We start from the raw sequence: 18,669 nt of genomic DNA, 5'->3' as shown, positions 1-18,669 counted from the left end.
GTAGCAGTGGGAATGGGAATGGGAGTGCGAATGGATGCATGAGTTGGTATGGGTGAGGAAGTCGGTGTGGCTAACGGGATAGTGTCAAAGCTACTGTCCGTGGCATCCACCCCGGATGACCGATGAGGTGGCGCGATCGCTCGCGTCCGAAGAAGAAGAAAAAGAAATGTCTACAACCAAAACAACCGGAGACGATGTCTCCAGAATAGCAACATCGATAACCTCGCCATTAGTTAGGTCCTCATTTAGGTGGTCAACATGGAAGACGGGGACCTCGTCCTCGTCGTCGGATAGGTCAATAACGGGAGGGACAACAGCAAGTGGTATCACAGCAATGAGTATAGTCTCGATGAGGTGCTCGCCCTTGGGGTGACCAATAATAAGGATATCGTGGAGCTGGGGTGGTGCGGCTAAAACATCGTCCTCTATAGTGACGTCATCAATGATAGGATCGGGTAGTGCGAAAGGCTGGAAGTCATCTAGGTCCTCATCGTCAGACCCAAAGTCAGGAACCTCGTCCGGCTCTGACTCATCACTAGAGCTAATCTCAATGACATGCGGATACTCATCATCCGTTGCGACCTCCATCGGGTCGACATCATCATAAATGCCACTACTCGCAGATGAGGCCATCGTACCCAGGCAAAATAATCCATAAAACATGTGTATATATATCAATAAATAATATTACTTATTATATATATATATAAGCATATCAAGTATAATCACGTTGGTTTGTACGAATCAATCTAGTTTAACAAGTCTATCCCATATAGACGGTGTGAACTTGATTGGTTTTCATTGCATACGATATAAGTAAACAAACTATATGAATAAAAGCACGATGTTCATCCATTCATCATAAGTAAAAGAGAATACAAGTCATATGTTGTTCGATAATAAAAGACAACACAAGTTATAATGTTTTACAAAAGACTTGTTTAATAATAAAGTTTTTAAAACACAAAGGCTTTGCATCCTATGTCTCATCGAAGATGAGATATATGGACTAAACCCTTCAAAAGCGGATGACATCGCCAACAAGACATCTAAATTCTTCGTGATCAAATGAATTCATGTGTTTTGAGTTCATATCAAATGAATCTTAAAAACATTTTAAAGTTCGTGTATAGAAAACCGGTATGTAAAGCATCTATGAAATCGTTGATCATTAATGTTTTGCAAGGACATGAATATGTGTGACGACATAGGAAGCACTCAACCTTTTGACGATTTAGTACCGATCCACTCTGCTGGGACAACAAAAGCACTCCATGAGGCCACGCAATGACCCGTGAGTGGGGCTCGCCCGTACCTGATAGATCTACCCTTTTTGTTCCTTTCTCTTATACAAGATTAATGGCGCTTAAGAGAGACCCTATGCATACATGATCCAGTTGTTTCATTCCATACCTTAGTGACATGTATTTCCCCCCGAGAGTTGTAAAACCGAAAACGTTTAAAAGAAAAAGGGGACATGAACTCACAGTTTTGTGTCCGAAAGGTGTGCTAGCAAGAAGGGGTATTCCAAATGCGTGAGTCAACCTACAAGTGTTCTAACTCATTAGACACTTAGGTCTCTACTAGACCGTGTACGCATTGCTCATCTTAAACGTTGTTAAGTTTGTATTTCTTATGTATTTGGAACCCTTGTGTATTTTTAATATGTTGGCATTTGTTTCTTTGTTTTCTTTTAATATATATACTTCTTACATATATATTTTTCATTCATAATGTGTACGAACGGGCCTCTTCCTTCATGAGCCTTCATGCCTCGCACGAGCATAAGTGGGCCTAGCCCACAAAGAGTCTTTGTGCCTCGCACAAGTGAGAATGGGCCTAGCCCATTTAAGTCTCCGTGTTCCACACGGTGTGAGTGGGCCTAGCCCATGAGCGTCTCCATGCCACGCACGGTATAAGTTCGTTACGTGTAATATATATTTTTAAGTTTAGTGAACCTCGTACACATGTATATGTATGTTCGGTTTGATTGCGTATATTTGTTTCACAAATATATATGTATATCCTTTCTAGATATAACAGTTAAAAATATTTATTGTTAACATCGTAATTATGTTGATGTACATGTACGGTATTCTTTATGAGTGTACACTTTTACAAGTGTATTTGAGTACATCATTATGTACTTGCGTATTTATACGCATACGTATACCATGTATATACTTTACTTGTATATTTTATTATCGGTATTTATGTCGTATTTATACGTATTTATGTACATGTACATTTCTCGTATTCTTGCATTCACCAAGTGTATTATTGTACATATTAGTATACTTGTAGACTTGTATACTTATGTATTTACACTTAGTGATTATTTATTTTATACTTTCCGGAATTTTAAGAGTATTGGAATATATATTATCCAAGGTCTAAAAATATATTATTTTTAGAGTTTGTTGTAGGAGTCGTTAATATATATTTTCGTGTCGAGAATGCCCAAAGTGTCATCCGTGATATATATCCGGCTCTTGTCGTGACGATATGGTGATCGTTGTCGGTGACGACGTATTTAAGTTATTACCAAACTTATATTATATTTTGTGTTGGTTTCCAATATATATTATTTTGTCAATATATATATATTAAACGTATTTTAAACCATGTTTAAGCCCAAAATGAAGGTGTTATGTGTTAGTTTATATGGCATTTTCTACGTTTTTAAAACGTATTTTAAACCATGTTTAAGCCGAAAAATCATCATCAATCCCAAATCAAGTTATACCATCAGCTTTGCATGTATAAACTAACACATAACACCTTCAGTTTTCCCATGAACTTTTATATATATTTTTAACATAAACTTCTAAAAATAATAACACTTTCATATGCTCTAACATGTTAATTAAAACTAACAATATTTCTTATGAACTTTAACCTAGTTCATCCATTTAAACAAACTTGTTTTAAACCATTCTTGGAGATCCTCATATCATAAATCATGTTTTTATTTCCTTGTAAAAGTTATATTTGTTAAAAATCACTTTCAAGTTCATTGTTTAAGTTCATGGTTTATGGTTTATGAAGATGATGATCTTGTTACATCTAAACATCTTGATGTTTAGATCATCATTTTTTAACCATGTTCATATAAGATCATAACATTAAACAACCTACTTTAACATAATCATCAAGTTCATACTAACTAGCTCACAAAAATTAACATAATCAACATGTAAATATTTTATTTTTGTAAACTTTTAAGTTATATTTAGAGTTTTAAGCTTTGATTTCTTTCAAGTTCAAGATGACAAGTTGTACACTATCATTTAGCATAATGTAACAAGCATGAAAATGAGATGAAGAGCCTTACTACTAGCACAAGGCTAGGGAAGCAAACTAATGAAGAAGATGAAGGTTGTGAGAAGATGTTGAAGCTCCAAAATGTTTCCTAGTGCATCTCCATGCCTTGAACTTGTTTAAATCTTCTTGAAATGGCTTGAAATGGCTTGAAAAGTCTTAGAAATGGTTGTTTTGGAAGTGAAAATGGTGAGTTGTGGAGGTGGTGGTTTGGCCGAAAGTTTGAGAGCAAGAGAGAGTGTATTTGTGAGTTTGAAATGTGATGAGAATGGTAGAAGATGTTGGTAATATATTGTTTAAATCATCTTGCAATCTTTCTAGTCAAACATAATCTTCCATACATGATTCTCCTTCCTTATTCATGGTAGGTTGTAAGGTGGCTTGTGAGATGATGGTTTGGCCAAATTGGGGGGGGGGGGGGGGGGGTGTTATGGCCATGGGATTATTTTTTTAAGTTATACATATATATATGTTATATTTAGATATTTATGTAATTAGTAGTATTCTTGCATCATTAGGCCACTAATGATGGTTTAGGATGTTAATTAATCTTAACTAGTTCATTAGACTAGTTAATTATGTATTAGGATAATAAAAATATCGCTAGTTCGTTCGTCGGCCCTAACCCAGTCAATTTGTGAAAGACGCGTCGTAATACCGGAAGCTATATTTTGGATATTCCATTGATATCCCCAGGTTTATTTAAGGTGTTTAACATCATTTGCAAGCCTTATGGACATTGTAAAAGCTGAATTTTAGTGTTGCAGACAATTATAATTATTACCGTTTACTGCGGATCACACAATTTAATAATCTTGGCATTTTCCGGAAAGTTAGACTTATATTGCAATTCATGTTTGATGATATGCCTTCCATATCGTTCGTTGATCGTTCAGTTAGTTTTCAGAATTCGCTGACGCGAACAGTGTTTTCAGTATTTTCGCCAACATATTAGGACATAGTTTATCGTTTTCTCGCGACGCGACGAATGTAACAATATCAATTGTCAAGTCTCAATATGTCCTGTGATTGCTAGACTTATATGACCTAGTCATGTATTAATTAAGCCAAATTGAACGCAATTAAGTGTATAAATAATTGTTAAGTTGTACGGAATTACCATTAATTTTGCCGGTTATCACACAGTAAAGCTTGGATTGATTTCCACACACACTAAACAGGATATTAACTTTTCATTCCTTACAATAATTGGTTGTCTTTTACAATCAACTCTGCATGCCTTTTTACTAAGGTTTTTATGTCATCTTTATTTGAAAAAAGGCTTGACCAACATAAAAGGGAACTGCCACAAAATCTTTACATTTTTTTTTCTTCTTCTTCCTAATGCTTTTGACTCTTGAAGTGACAATATTAAAATCACTTAGGCTATCAAAATCATCTAGATCAACAGCACCATCATGATCATCATTTGCACTAATATTCTCAATAGATTCTTTATTTATGTCCATGTCAACAGTTGCTCTAAGCTTATTCATGTCAACTTCTACATCTTTAACCATGTTATCATCTACTAAGCAACTAGTATCCTCTAAATCATCAGCATTACATGGTTCATCTTCCATATCATGGTCTTTATTCCATGGTTCATCAACTGTTTCATCTTCATTTCATAGTTCATTAACTAGTTCATCTTCCATATCATAATCTTCAAAAACATACTCTTCATTCCATGGTGCCTCAACTAGTTCATCAACCAAAGCATGATCTTCAACATTATGATCTTCATTCAATAGTTGATAAACTTGTTTATCTTCTACGACATGATCTTCAACATTATGATCTTCACTAAATGGTTCATCTTCCATAACATGGTCTTCATTCCAAGGTTTATTAATTTGCTCATCTTCCACCACATTTTCTTTAACAACATGATCTTTGTTATCATCTAGTGGTTAATCTTCCACAACATGGTCTTTATTGCAGTATTCATTAACTGGTTCTTCTTCCACAATATTATTTGAACTGGGTTATCCTCATGCCTAGGGGCGAATCCAACCCTGTTTTGTGGGTTCCTAGGAATTCACTAGGCTTGGAAAAAATAGTGAGAACCTATTGAAGAAAAATCCAAGATCCGCAACTGTTCATGCCACTTAATTGTTACTAGTTTTCTTCATCTATTGATGATTTCTTGTGTGCTTTTCGAGGCTTGTTTCTCCTCATTTATAACTCTACTTTCCTTTGGTGACTAGAAATAAATCTTTAACTTTATGTTCGAGTGCTCATTGTCGGTGACTAGAAATAAGCCTTTAACTTTGTTTTTGAGTGCACATTGTAAATCTATATAACCTTAAAATTTCCCACATATGGCAATAAGCTAAGCACATCATCATCATTTCCTAAGGCTCTTAAACCAAAATCCAACTTTTGTTCAGAATTCCTAAAATGATAATATATAACTTCTTCTTTGGATAACCATTTTGTTGTATCATTTGATCTACCTCATGCACCAAAACCTTATCATAATCAACCATATCCATGTAGTTAACCTGACTCTTGACGTAACACCTACATGGAAGGTTGGTAAACTCTTCTCCATGGTGGAACTTGAGTGAAAAACTGAATTGTTTTGCTCTATATTAAAAGGAAACAAAGGTAAAGATAAACACTTTAAACACCTTTCAAATATCAAAGCAAGAAAAGTGTAACTTGAAATATAGGGGAAGACCACAGACGAAGACCCATACCTCTCATGGTGAGAAAAGTCTACAACTTTCAAGTGTCATAATCGATGAAGATACAATCTAAATTCGTTGAAGTGAAACCAATCGATGATACCGTTGGAGTTTGAGCTCGAAAACCAAAGAAAGTGTTTTTTTTTTTTTTTTTTTTTTGTTGGTGATAACAATTGTGGGAGGGGAAGGTTAATTTTGTTTGTAGCAAGGTACAATGACTAAATTGAATGGAGGGAGTTAAGGACATGAACTGAAATGGCAAGTTTCTCAAAGCATAATATCACTAAAAAAAAGTGATAGAAAGTAGCAATTCTAACCAAAACATATATACAAAATCTAAAATATGCTCTAAAAGTAGGCATGGCATAGCATGTTAACCCGATCTGTTAAGACACGAACATGATAAAACACGAACCCGAAACACGTAAACACGAACACGACACGAAATCTTATCGTGTCAGATTTTTGAAACACGAACCCGAACCTGTTAATAAACAGGTTACACGAAACGACCTGTTAAGACACGAAAAAATTACCAACGTATCATACGACCTGTTTAAGACACAAACACGACCTGTTAAGACACGAACACGATCTGTTTAAGACACGAACACGACCGAATTGGGGAAGCTATGAACCGGATAGGGAATGGTGGTGTTTGTGAGAGATTTAAAAATTAGGGATTGGATTGTGGAAAAAGAACCGCGTGTGTTTGTATATAATTCATCTCAGGTACCACGATTGATAACCCCATGTCCACACCCATATATAATATTTTTTAATTTTTAATTATTAACATGTACTTAACGGGTCTTAACAGGTTAACGGGTTTTAACCTGTTTAGACACGAAACCTGTTAAGGTCTTATCGTGTCGACCTGTTTTAGACACGAAACCTGTTAAGGTCAAAAACGAAACATGATAACTTCGTATAGGTTCGTGTCATGTTATCGTGTTCGTGTCAGAATTGCCAGTCCTATCTAAAAGCTATTAATATTTTATTTGGCAATTCCATTTCTATGGCTATGCACAGCCAAATCAATTGAAAAGAATATAATAGTGATTTGGAAAATTCCATTTTTGCGGTTGTACACCTCTCCCATCCTACTTCCCATCAAACTAAAAATATTTTTAATTGCCCTCATTGCTTCTCGTTTAACTAATCTAGGGTTGCTTTTTTTTTTTTTTTTTGTTGAACGACATCTAGGGTTGCTTTTAATTGTTTTCTATTGTTTTACAACTAGTAGATACCCCGCGCTTCGCGGCGGGTTGCGGCTGACATACTACACATGTATATAAACCCATAGATGCACATTAGCAATAGGGGAAAGATAAGGAATGACTTAATATTAAATAGGCACACAATACACAGACTGAATTAGAGAAGGCCTTGGAAGCACCACTGCCATGAGCACAGACAAAAGGAGGATTCTTTAGCCAAATGCACTTTTTCAACTCCAGCTATAAAGAAATTGGCATCATTGTGGTTATTTGAACTCTGCCAAAATAACATACTTACCATTCTACAAATTGTAGATCGTATAAGCACAACACTATAGCAAATTAATGTTTATGGTCACAATAATGTAAAGCTTTGAAGCCTGATCTATATATATTGCCAACATGATGCTTAAAATTTGTATTTAAAAGAGAAATTATATACAAACTAAGCATTGGCTTTGCATTTAATCCTTATTGTTTTTACTCTATGGCCGGAGGCTCCATTTGTCTTTTTTTTTCTAGGGAATATGTTGAATTGTTTTACATGATGATATCTATTTGATCTCCTATTCTCATAAACATTCAATTTTTACCTCATTGAGCATCCTTGCCAAAAGTTATGAACTCTTTATAATATTTCAAAGATTATAAAGATGAACTGGATGTTTAAGATTAAAAAAAAGATATACATAGTTTCTACATTATGTAGTTGCCACTTAAGTACTTAACCTATACAACACCTTCGAAAATGTATTAAAGAAAGAAGCATATTCAAGTCGCAAACTGTAACATGATCCTCCCATGAGATCACAACTATGCGTCTTTTAACTAATAAATTAAGGAAACAGTAAGAACATGCAATGCTAAAGAGTTTCTGAAGATAGTCACTAATTTAAGGATTGGTATTTCCATACTAATATTACCAAAATAACAAACCTAAATTATAACAGAAAGCAAAATTGAGTCCTAAATTACTTTTCCATAAGTGTATAAGATCAGAAAGTAATTTCAAAACATAATAGAATCAACAATACTTCAACATCAATGAAGATAAGTTTGGTAAACTATAAAAAAACCGTAATGTACCTGATGAAAACGGAGACTGAAGTGAAAATAAACAGGAGCAATGATAGCGATGACTGCACCACGACAATCCTACGACACTAAAACTTTTGGTTTGTATATTCATAAGCTTCTAAGTTGTCAATCGAAATAAAAAAGAAAGGGTATGGATAATTGGAAGGATGAGAGAAAGAAAGAAAAAGGACACCAACAGCCCCTCTCCTACCATATCTGCCCGCGCAAGCAACCAATTCCACACCCATCTTCTCCGCCGTGAAACCACCACCACCATCATCGAATCAGTTATCGGTCGTTGTGAAATCCCCAAACGAACCGTTGTTGCCTACGTCGGCCAGCACTCACTCCCATCGACCCATCGTTATCTCTCTCTCTAGCGCTTTCCCACTCCGATCGACACTCCGACGCACTCAAGCTCCGACGCCCTCAAGCAAGACCACCGGCATCCTCAAGATAAAGTGGCCGTTCCCCGCTCCCCTCGGCGTCAGTAGGGTGCTAGACACACACAGCTGAATCCAAAAATTCATATAAGCTGATTTGAAAGAAAATCTTCATAAACATAATTATTAGCTTTTAATTATGATATTTACACCAAAATAATATGGGATGTGACATACGCACCTGAATCGGGTTACCGGAAACTCGCCGGAACCCTAGCCGACTTCATTTGGAAGACAATCCGCCATTCCTTGATACACCGATCATGCAACCATAACCTTCATCACCGCCTATTCTACTCCAAAACATCGCTATCTCCGCCAGCCGCTGCTGTCGGAGGCATGGATTCAACCGGCTGCCTTTATTCTAGAAGCCACAGCCGGCAGGTCTGGTTTCAAGTGACCAGGGAAAACGGCCACCATCGCCTTCTACGTTATCAGCCGTAGCGCTCCGCCGGTGGTCCACCGGGCCCACCTCCAGATTCTCTTCTTTATCTACCGGGTCTGTCTCTCTATTCTTTCGCTTACTTCTGTAAAAGAGAGATGGGCCTATGTGCTGAGGGAAAAATCAAAGAAAAAAACCTCAGTGGCGAAAAGCCAAAAGTCGTTAAGATGCCTGGCGCAATCCAACGTTAGTAATTGATATATATAATAATAATTTCAGCGAAAGTAGTTAATTAATTATTTAAATTTAAATTGTTGTATTGATATAAATAATTATTTAAATTGTTTTTAGAGAATCTGCATCCATGTTTAGGTATATGACAACATATTCACTTTCCCAAAGTAGTTAAAAGGGATGTAAGTATATAACTAACTTTTTTTTGTTTGTAATTAGGGGAGTGGGGGTGGTCACTAGTGATGAAATTCCATCACTCACAAACATCCAACCATGTTTCGTCATGTCAGCAACCACTATTCTATCACTCACAAGCATTCTTTAGTGGTGGTGGTCATCACTAGTGATGGGATTCCAATGTACAAGTATTAATACACAATGTACAAGTCATACACATACATTCAACAATTCTTCAACGCGTGATAAAATCCACGCGTTATAACTATCACTCGTTAAAAATTATGGTGGCGGCGGTGTTCGTGATAGTTTCACGAGTGATGGGCAGTCCATAACGGACCACCCCCACTCCCCTTAGTTGCAATGTTACATGAAAAAAAAATTGCAATATTATTTCTTGGTATTAAGGATATGAACAAACTCACAATCAAATTACACAATCAACAACCGCAAAAGAAAATTCAACATCAACAATAAAATTACAGTTACAGTCTCATCAAATCAGAAGATTAAACAGCAATCTGAACTCGAAAATCAATTATGGTGGGCGGTGATGGTCGTGGCGGTGGTGAGAGGCTGACGAGGGTAGTGATGGTGGTGGGTGGTGATGGTCGTGGAAGTGGTGAGAGGCTTACGAGGGTAGTGACGGTGGTGGCAGTGGTGGCTGGTGTGGATAGTGGTGGTGGCTGGTGTTTATGGTGGTGTTGGGTGGGAGATGTAAAGTGAGGTGAAGGTAGAAAGAGAGAGAAAGTGGGTTTGATGAAGAAGGGGAGGGTAGGGGTGGGTACCACTAGTTAAATATTTTTTTTTATTTTTTCAATATAAAAAAAGAATCGATTAAAATGACAATTTAAAAGATTTAAATTGAAACTCCCTAAAATACCCCTGGTTAAAAATGGGGTATTTGGACGGAGTTAGGCAACGTGATCAAATTTGCAACAAAAGAGAAAAGTCAGGGACCCAGAGGAGAGAAAAAAAACTATTTGGACTAAAATGACAAATTTGGACAAACCTCAAGGACTAAAATGACAATTTACTCATAAAATAAACAAATGTTACTTTAAAAAAAATTGTATATGACATAAAAACATATCTAACTTGTTTAATTATCATTAGCCAACGTATAGGGGACGTGTACTAACAAAATGTTTAAATCTGTGAATCTCGCATAATACGCTTCACGTTTGTACATAATACATTGGAGATAATCAAGGGTGACAAAGAAAAAAATACGACGGTTACATAAAGTATCACATATTAGTATATTATATTATTATGATTTTCACAATTCTATATTTATTGGTTTTGTTTTAACAGGAATTTGTTTGAATAATCAATCAACAAAACCTTACTTCAAATTTCTAAGTAAATTATCTACTTCTATTACTCATTACTCATTACTCATTACTATAATTCACAACATTTTTAGGCGTAAAGGTGTTGTACCTTGTGCTTTGAGAGTTTTTTAAAAATAAAATTGATTTTTTACTTTTAAAACAAAACTATTTGATTCTTTACTTTTAACTCAAATTACTCATTATTACTCATTACGCAATACTATAATTCACAACATTTTTAGGCATAGAGGTGTTGTATCTTGAGCTTTGGGAGTTTTTCAAAAATAAAATAGATTTTTTACTTTTAAAACAAAACTATTGATTCTTTACTTTTAACTCAAAACTATTTAATTTTTTACTTTTAACCCCAAAACTTTTCATCTTTACTTTTAACCCTAAAACTCTTTATCTTTTGCAATTTAACCTCACAACTTTTTTACTTTCAGCTTTGGTCCTCTATACTTTTCATTTTTCGCAAAATTTTCGTTTTACTTTCCGTTCTAAATTTTACGAGTTAACATGGCGCAACGTGTGTGTGAGATTAAACATCTTTACGTCATCTATTTTTTCCCGTTTGACATGTTCATCGTAACACGCGGGTCCTCGATCAACTTAGTTATTCTTTTATATGTTTTACGTTTCGATTTAATTTCTTTGCATTAAAACACCGCAATTTTAGTGTTGGTGGTCGCTGACAGTAGTGTGGCATTGGTTTTCGCCCCCCACAGCAATGCGGGTATGCTTAATACTAGTTCTATATACTTACAATGAGGAGAGGGATGAACACTGGCAGGCTATTGCATGTTAGCTTGTCATTGGTCATCTATTTATTTATTTTTTATGATAAATTTTGTTTATTTTAGTCTTTATTTTTCAACATTTAGTATTGACACTTTCAACCATTCAACTTTCTAAAACTTTATAATCACTTTTTACATGTCTATATATATGTACGTGTCAGTATATATTTAAGTTTATTACATTTCTTTTAAAGTGGTTAGACTCAGATATTATATGTTTTTCCTTTTTTTTTTTGTGCGTTTTCAGTTATTATACGTTTTGGCATAAATTTTGTTTTACAACAAGTCGGGTCAAATATAATATGTTTCATTAGCCTTTTATAAATTCGACTTACTTTACGTTTCGGCCCCCCGCAACGTGCGGTACCATTTTTAACTTAAAAAGCATTTTTTTACTTATTTTTATGTACGTGTCGGTATAAGTTCAGATGGGTGTTCGACGTAAATTTCTTTCGTAAATAAGTCAGGCCATATATAATACGTCTTCATGCTTATTTTTATATACATCTTCGCTTTATCAATATTTTGACGTAACTTTTCTTCGTAACATTTCTGGTCTTTATTACACAAATTCGAGCGTCGCATCACACGAGGAAATTTAGTAGTTCTCTACATAAAGTACTCTTTATTCTATTCTCTACATAAAGTAAGGGTGCTACTTTCTACACCCCCCCTATTTACTTTTTTCACCCCCCTCCTCTCACATACTTACAGGTGGGGCCTGCGTGGGACCGACAGTTTTCCTCTCACAAGGGGGGGTATAATCAGGAAAGAGGGGGGGTGCGTATAGAATGAGCCTAAAGTAATCTGCTATTCTGTTCAGAAAAAAATATTATAAATAACCAAAAGTGTAACGCAATACAACCCTTGGAATTTACGTTCTTGCATTTCACTCATTGTATTTCACAAATTTTAAATATTCATTAAATAATTCTATAAATTATTTCAATGGTTAACTTTGATATACCCTTCTTATGAATTTCTAAATAATTTACATATTTTTAAAAATTAAAATACCTTTGAACAACCAATCATTTTTACGTCGTGAAAGTTGTCTACAACAACTTTGAGTTGTACCTCCTAAAATATGATGACTCGTGGTTGTTCATTGACATTTTTCCACACGTAATACTTTTATTTTAATTATGCCAAGCATGGTTTTTATAATAATTATAAATAGTTTGACCCCATAAATTCAAACAACTATATGTCATATTCATATACCTTAGTCATAAATAAACAATACAAATACAAATACAATCCAACATCTATCTACAAGTTGTGATCCAACCATCAAACAACTACCCCATAAAACAAAATCCTATTACACGGTCGTATCTAACCTTTCAAACATGCGAAAAAAAAAAATCAATTCAAACTTGCCGTCCCCACATAACACACCAAAAGACAAGTTATAAACATTTTGACACACGATTAGTGTATGAATCTGACTTGTGAAAAACAAGTTGGCGTCAGATTTCATCATCATCACAAATATTGTCAAAGAACGGATCCTTAAGGAGGTCGGCAGCAGAAGGCCTAACCCTTGGTTGGGCTAAGCACTTCTCAATAAAGGCCTTTACCTCAGGGTCCTTTACTTTGTTCATGGCATCCGGTCTAACCCCAGAAGTCACCTTTTTGTAAATTCTGGCAACGTTGTTACATTCACTGTAAGGCAATTCGAGAGTCACCAACTCAAGCAAACACATGCCGAAAGAATATATATCGACTAGCTCTGTGTAATCCTCTTCGTATAACTCAGGAGCCATGAATTCTGGTGTCCCGAGTATTGAATGTGCACAATGACTTTTACCAACTATTGCAGCTAAACCCAAATCGCCAATTTTTACCTAATGGATCAAGAAATCTTTAGTTAGCAATTGGAAATCGGTTATAAATTTCTCTTAGGGTAGAATTTTAGTATCATAACCTAAACCCTAACCCTAATTCTAACCCTTGTTTGTTCATAGGACAATTGGATTCATATTCAAGCCATCATCACCATCAAAATCTTTTGAAAAGCGAAGTTACATGAATCCTAATTTGAATGCATAGAGATAACATCCAAACATGTTATCACATTGTAAAACTTAATCTAGTTCATCTTCATTTCTCGGAGCCGGAGATTCAATGGACCAACCTCTCTATCTCCCAAGACAGAGGTAAGGTTTGTCGTCATCGCACCCTCTCTAGACTCTCTGAACATTTTTGCTATTAGTGAGATTTTACTCAATATGTGTTTTTTAACCTAATTTATCTTTATACTCAAGTACACAACAAGGACTCTACATCTCAAAATTAACATCAAACACCTATTGAGACAAAGATGTACGTACCTGGCCAATATTTCCATTAATCAAAATATTGCTGCAATTAAGATCTCTATGAATAATACACGGGTCATGCGTGTGCAGGTAATCTAATCCTTTTAATATCTGGCGACACCACTTCTTCAACGCTTGCATCGACACATGCCTATGCTTCTTCCGGTAATCTCTCAAATTACCCGAAGTACAAACCTCCGTTATAAAGTTCAACGTGTTCCTCTCCGTATCTCTCCACTGCCAAAACAGAGTAATAATATTCTTGTTCTTCAAAGTCGTTAACAACTTCACCTCTGAGTTTAGCCGTTCGATCATCCCTTGATCGTCCGAAAAATTCCTCAATTTCACCTGGTTCCATGCCACCTCAATCCCTTCCTCCTGATCAAAAGCTCTGTACACCTTCTTCACTGCACCTGACCCCAGCAACTCGTTGTAACGCCCGTATCGCCCCGTTGGATCCACCTCTACAAACGGTTCCTTCTCACGGCTCACCAGATCCGGTTCCATTGCCGGCATCTTCACAAAAAATAAATGTTTAAAATGAATTGACAAATGAAGGAAATAGTATTATGAATGAGGGGTTATTGTTATTATTATTACCATGAGAGAACGCGTGTTGGTCACCGGAAGGAGATTTGGATTATGAAATGAAGGCAATGGGGTGAATGGTGGTAGGGTTTATTTATAGTGGTCATGGTGGGATTATTTATACTCTGTAATCATGTTTATGTGTCAATGGGTTGGTGGGTGTTTGCTTTTCTTCTTGCTTTTCATTTTAGTATATATTCTAGGTTTTACTTTTTCTATTTTTCTTTTTATTTTATTTTATTATTATTTTTTAACATCAAAATAATCTACTTTTAAATATTTTTTATATAGAGTATACATACACCTTGAAAGATTTAAACATTTCATTCATTGAATAAACTGAAAATGTCTTGACATGGCGCTATGTGCGTTGGGGATAGTAATAAGTTGTATTTTCGTTTGAAATAACGCTGAGTTAGCTTGTTTATTATTTATTTTATTTAAGTATTAATTCAAAAATTGCATCGTCTTTTACCATATTCAAATCTTACGGCTAAATGTCAATGGTATTGTGGTGGAGGGATATATGATAAATGTTTTAATTTATAGAATCTGATTTATTTCACGGCTTAAAAGGAGATATATTTTAAAACAATTATTAGTGCAATGAAACATTTCCTATATGGGAGATTAGTCAACAATGATAAACTAAGAAATCCACCGTTAGAGTTCTAAAATTCCTATATGTGAGATTAGTCAACAATGATAAACCAAGAAATCCATCGTTAGAGTTCTAAAAAACTAATATGATAAATAATAAATATATATAATATAATATAAAGGGTTAACTAAAATTATATATTTACTGAATCTTGCAATAAAACATTTTCCTTTTATGTTAGATGAGTCGACCAGTGACGGGGCTTGAACTTATAATAGGGGGCTGGAAAATTTAAAGAAAACAAAATAGGAGGGGGGGGGGGGGGGATTTTTGGTAAAATTCACACTATGAAGCTAAAACATATTAGAAGGGTCCGTGGCCACCTGTGGTCCACACTAATCTCCGTCAATAGAGTCGACAATGATATACTAAAAAAGTTATCGTTAAGGGTTACGAAGGACTGACGTTATAAATACATATATAATATAAAGAAATGACTAAGCTTAATATGTGTTAAAAGTAGTAATAATAATAATTCGGATTCCTTTATAATAGTTTTTATCTTTTTAAGTTTTTTTATATGTGTACCCCACCTGTGAACAATTCTTTGATACCAATTGTGTTGCACATTCTTATCTTTGATACCAATTGTGTTACACATTCTTAATATAAAGAGTTTTTTTTTTTTTCAAGTTAATACTCCAAATTTTCAACCGAAAATGTAAACGTTCATAAAAAGTATATTAAGCCATATATTATACCACACATTAAAAGAATTAAATTAGACATTAAATACCCAAACCACTTCATAAAACACAATTTTAATATAATATTTATATAATAAACAGGTTAATCCGGAAATCTATCAAGTTGACCTGAAATTGACATGTTTAGTTATACGTGTTTATAGTTTTGGCACAGTGACAAAACCGATTCTAAATCCTTTAACAAACCTAAAGCCACATGTTTTAATTTGGGTTTTATGACTTTTTTTCATATAAAAAATTCACGCTCCTAATTCAAATTTTCGTTTGAATCTCAATTGGAATATGGTAAATTACCGTTGGTAATTAAATGCTTTACATTCCGCCATAGGTTGTCTTAACTGTGATAGAACAATTTCGTGGCTGTTAAGGAAACAATATTTTTTTCCGTTGCAAATTAAATATTAGTAAATAAATCACATATATTCTCTTTTATAATTGGTAAGTATATCAAATAGTTTGGTTCTATGTATAAATTATAGATAACTATAAGTTTTTTTTTTTTTTAGGATAGACTAAGTTGGTGACAAAAATGCGAAACATGGAATATCAAATTTCGGTACATGATTAAATAGATGAATACAAATGAGATTCATTAATTATTTCTATTAATTTTTATGAATAAATAAAATAAAAAGACTCAAGGACTATAATTATTAGGGGACTCGGGGCGCCCCGTGGTCATGTTTTATTCATACGTTGAACCCAATGAAACACCGCCGCCACCTTAATTGTTAACGCATGGAGAGTATAACGCGTTCTCGTGGCCACGCGTTGTATTTCCAAATTTTGAACGTTAAAATGATCGTTGCGTGAAAATTTCCGACCGTTTGTATATTTTGCAATATATATACACACCCAATACAATTATTTAAAACACTAAACAATACAATCATTCCAACACAAAAAAATCCAATCTTTCAAACTTCAAAAAAATTCAATTCAACCAAAAATGGAAGGTTCAAGCAAACGATGTTCGGTTCGAAGAAAAAACACGTACGCGGTACGACCGAAGGTTCGAGCTAATATTGGTGAGCCGGCGAGATTTCGGTTGCAAGACGAACCCGACCCAATCCCACCGTTTCGAACCCAACCGTTTCCTAACAAACCCTTTCAAACCCAACAATTTCCACCATTTCAAACCCAATCGTATCAAAAACCAACCTTTCGTTCCACCATTTCAACCTCAACAATTTCAAACACAACCGTTTCAAACCCACCAATTCAACGTCGACCCACTAGAAGATAACAACCTCATCCACCAATTCGCCCGTGCGTACCACGAACCACAGCAACAACTTGATGACGATGACGTTGAAGAAGAAAAAGAAAAAGAAGACGATCAAGAAGTTGAAATCGTCCCAACATTCGCTCGGAGAGCATGTAGGAGTGAGGAGGAGGTCGCTTTGGTAAAGGCATACTTGCAAACCTCCGAAAACTAGAAACATTCGAACAAGCAAAAAAAGACTTGTTTTGGAGACGAGTTATATCTCATTTTGACAAACTTCCCGGTTCGACGGAACGAAACATGGATCAAATGACTTCGAAGTAGGGAGATTTGGACCGAAAAATGAGTAAATTTAACGTTTGCTTCATTCAATTGGTACGTTTTTTTTTATAAACGTAAACTGTTTTTTATTTTATAAAACATAAAACTTTTTTTTATTTTAAAACCAGAAAACTGTTTTTTTATTTTTAGAAACAAAAATCTATTTTTTTATATTTAACAACAGAAAACTGTTTTTTTTATTTTTAAAAACAGAAAACTATTTTTATAATTTCTAAAAACATAAAACAGTTTTTATAATTTTTAAAAACAGAAAACAGTTTTTATAATTTTTAAAAACAGAAAACAGTTTTTTTAAAAACAGAAAACAATTTTTTTTAATTTTATAAAACATAAAACAGTTTTTTTAAAAACTGAAAACAGAAAACAATTTTTCTAAAAATAGAAAACAGTTTTTGTTAAAAACAGAAAACGGTTTTTTAATTTTTGTATTTTTTGTAGAACCGAAATCCACAAAGTGGAGCGAGCGAGCCGACTATCATAAAAAACGCCTTAGAAGACTATTGCCGGACATACAAGCATAAAAGTTTTCCATGCTTGGCGGTATGGGAGGTTGCGAGACATCACCCGAAGTGGGTACCGGTTGCATTGGTCGACATGGATGGGTCGACGGCTCCAAGAAGAAGAGGAGGTCCCAAAAGATCAAAAACCTCCGAGTCCGAGAACTACACTACTTTCGAGTCGGATAACATGCCCCAAATGAATTTGAACAACCAACCCGATGACGAACCCAATCAAGATGATACACCGACAAGGACGCGCCGCAAGAAAAGTGGTGATTCGTCAAATAGAGGGAAGGAAGCGTTTGCAGAGTCGATCTCCGAAATCAAAGAGGCTAAATTGGTGGAAATGGCCGAATCCAAAGATAGAAGAGAAAAGCTTGTAGCGGCAAAACTTAAACGTGCGGAGGGTATATTCGACACTTGACCGAAAACGAAAAAAATAGTGATTTAAACGTCTTATTACAACCGCACAACAATCTCAACGAACCGTTTAAGTCGATCGTACTTCAATGCAAACGCGAGATATGTGAAAAGTGAGGTTGGGAGATGTCGTAGATTTTTTAGGTTTTTTAATTTGCAATGTTTAGTTTTTTTTTTTTTTTGTAATTTAGGATTTATTTAAGTAAATTTATAATTTA

The 18,669-nt window shown here is 34.8% G+C and overlaps 1 protein-coding gene and 1 long non-coding RNA gene across 5 annotated transcripts; both read right to left on the bottom strand.

Moving 5' to 3' along the window:
* Window positions 1-7,187: 7,187 nt before the first annotated feature.
* LOC110890042 lies at window positions 7,188-9,358 on the bottom strand. Of its 3 annotated transcripts, none has more exons than XR_004872350.1 (3): window positions 8,936-9,358; window positions 8,321-8,823; window positions 7,306-7,511 (listed from the first exon to the last, which is right to left on the bottom strand). It is a non-coding gene; the product is annotated as an uncharacterized LOC110890042 (long non-coding RNA). The 3 variants fall into 3 exon arrangements; XR_004872351.1 differs by having other exon boundaries at window positions 7,306-7,474; XR_002564182.2 differs by having other exon boundaries at window positions 7,188-8,823.
* Window positions 9,359-12,878: 3,520 nt separating this feature from the next.
* LOC110890041 (probable serine/threonine-protein kinase WNK11) lies at window positions 12,879-14,769 on the bottom strand. Of its 2 annotated transcripts, XM_022137603.2 has the most exons (3): window positions 14,609-14,769; window positions 14,021-14,524; window positions 12,879-13,534 (listed from the first exon to the last, which is right to left on the bottom strand). In XM_022137603.2, exons 1-3 carry the CDS (start codon window positions 14,609-14,611, stop codon window positions 13,157-13,159), a joined length of 885 nt encoding a protein of 294 aa, XP_021993295.1. In that variant the 5' UTR covers window positions 14,612-14,769; the 3' UTR covers window positions 12,879-13,156. The 2 variants fall into 2 exon arrangements, with proteins under 2 accessions (XP_021993295.1, XP_035835603.1); XM_035979710.1 differs by lacking the exon at window positions 14,609-14,769 and having other exon boundaries at window positions 14,021-14,602.
* Between the last annotated feature and the right edge of the window lie 3,900 nt (window positions 14,770-18,669).

This window comes from Helianthus annuus, chromosome 11 (genome assembly GCF_002127325.2).
Source record: "Helianthus annuus cultivar XRQ/B chromosome 11, HanXRQr2.0-SUNRISE, whole genome shotgun sequence".
NCBI lineage: Eukaryota > Viridiplantae > Streptophyta > Magnoliopsida > Asterales > Asteraceae > Helianthus > Helianthus annuus.
The sequence above is the reverse complement of the archived record's forward strand: the minus strand, read 5'-3'. Positions and strand labels throughout refer to the sequence as shown.

Coding starts and splice junctions, on each gene's coding strand:
- LOC110890041 (XM_022137603.2), bottom strand. Junction 13,535..14,020: donor TTAATGGAAATATTGGCCAG/GTACGTACATCT, acceptor TTGATCCATTAG/GTAAAAATTGGCGATTTGGG.